General features: G+C 38.4%; 1 protein-coding gene across 1 annotated transcript; it reads right to left on the bottom strand.

The window, feature by feature from the left end:
- Window positions 1-425: 425 nt before the first annotated feature.
- Window positions 426-1,067, bottom strand: LOC137657234 (uncharacterized). The gene has a single exon (XM_068391574.1). It carries the CDS (start codon window positions 1,065-1,067, stop codon window positions 426-428), a length of 642 nt encoding a protein of 213 aa, XP_068247675.1.
- Between the last annotated feature and the right edge of the window lie 49 nt (window positions 1,068-1,116).

The raw sequence follows: 1,116 nt of genomic DNA, 5'->3' as shown, positions 1-1,116 counted from the left end.
AGCTGTGACCATTCTTTTTTGCGATATACTTATAGCTGCGACCATTCTTGTTTGGGATATAATAGTAGCTGTGACCATTCTTTTTTGCGATATACTTATAGCTGCGACCATTCTAGTTTGGGATATAATAGTAGCTGTGACCAGTCTTTTTTGCGATATACTTATAGCTGCGACCATTCTAGTTTGGGATATAATAGTAGCTGTGACCAGTCTTTTTTGCGATATACTTATAGCTGCGACCATTCTAGTTTGGGATATAATAGTAGCTGTGACCAGTCTTTTTTGCGATATACTTATAGCTGCGACCATTCTAGTTTGGGATATAATAGTAGCTGTGACCAGTCTTTTTTGCGATATACTTATAGCTGCGACCATTCTTGTTTGGGATATAATAGTAGCTGTGACCATTCTTTTTTGCGATATACTTATAGCTGCGACCATTCTATTTGGGATATAATAGTAGCTGTGACCATTCTTTTTTGCGATATACTTATAGCTGCTACCATTCTTGTTTGGGATATACTTGTACCTGCGACCATTCTTGTTTGGGATATACTTATAGCTGCGACCATTCTAGTTTGGGATATAATAGTAGCTGTGACCATTCTTTTTTGCGATATACTTATAGCTGCGACCATTCTTGTTTGGGATATACTTATAGCTGCGACCATTCTAGTTTGGGATATAATAGTAGCTGTGACCATTCTTTTTTGCGATATACTTATAGCTGCGACCATTCTTGTTTGGGATATACTTGTAGCTGCGACCATTCTTGTTTGGGATATACTCGTAGCTGCGGCCATTCTTGTTTGGGATATACTTGTAGCTGCGAACACTCTTGATTGGGATATACCCATAGCTGCGACCATTTTTGTTTGGGATATACTTGTAGCTGCGACCAGTCTTGTTTGGGATATACTTGTAGCTGCGACCATTCTTGTTTGGGATATACTTATAGCTGCAACCATTCTAGTTTGGGATATAATAGTAGCTGTGACCATTCTTTTTTGCGATATACTTATAGCTGCGACCATTCTTGTTTGGGATATACTTATAGCTGCGACCATTCTAGTTTGGGATATAATAGTAGCTGTGACCATTCTTTTTTGCGATATA

The sequence above is a fragment of the Palaemon carinicauda genome, chromosome 18 (genome assembly GCF_036898095.1).
Source record: "Palaemon carinicauda isolate YSFRI2023 chromosome 18, ASM3689809v2, whole genome shotgun sequence".
NCBI classification, from domain to species: domain Eukaryota; kingdom Metazoa; phylum Arthropoda; class Malacostraca; order Decapoda; family Palaemonidae; genus Palaemon; species Palaemon carinicauda.
This window is presented reverse-complemented; position numbering and strand designations above follow the sequence as displayed.

What these genes read in the sequence shown, in the direction of transcription:
- LOC137657234 (XM_068391574.1), bottom strand. Translation starts at nt 1,067, where the DNA reads ATGGTCGCAGCTATAAGTATATCCCAAACAAGAATGGTCGCAGCTATA.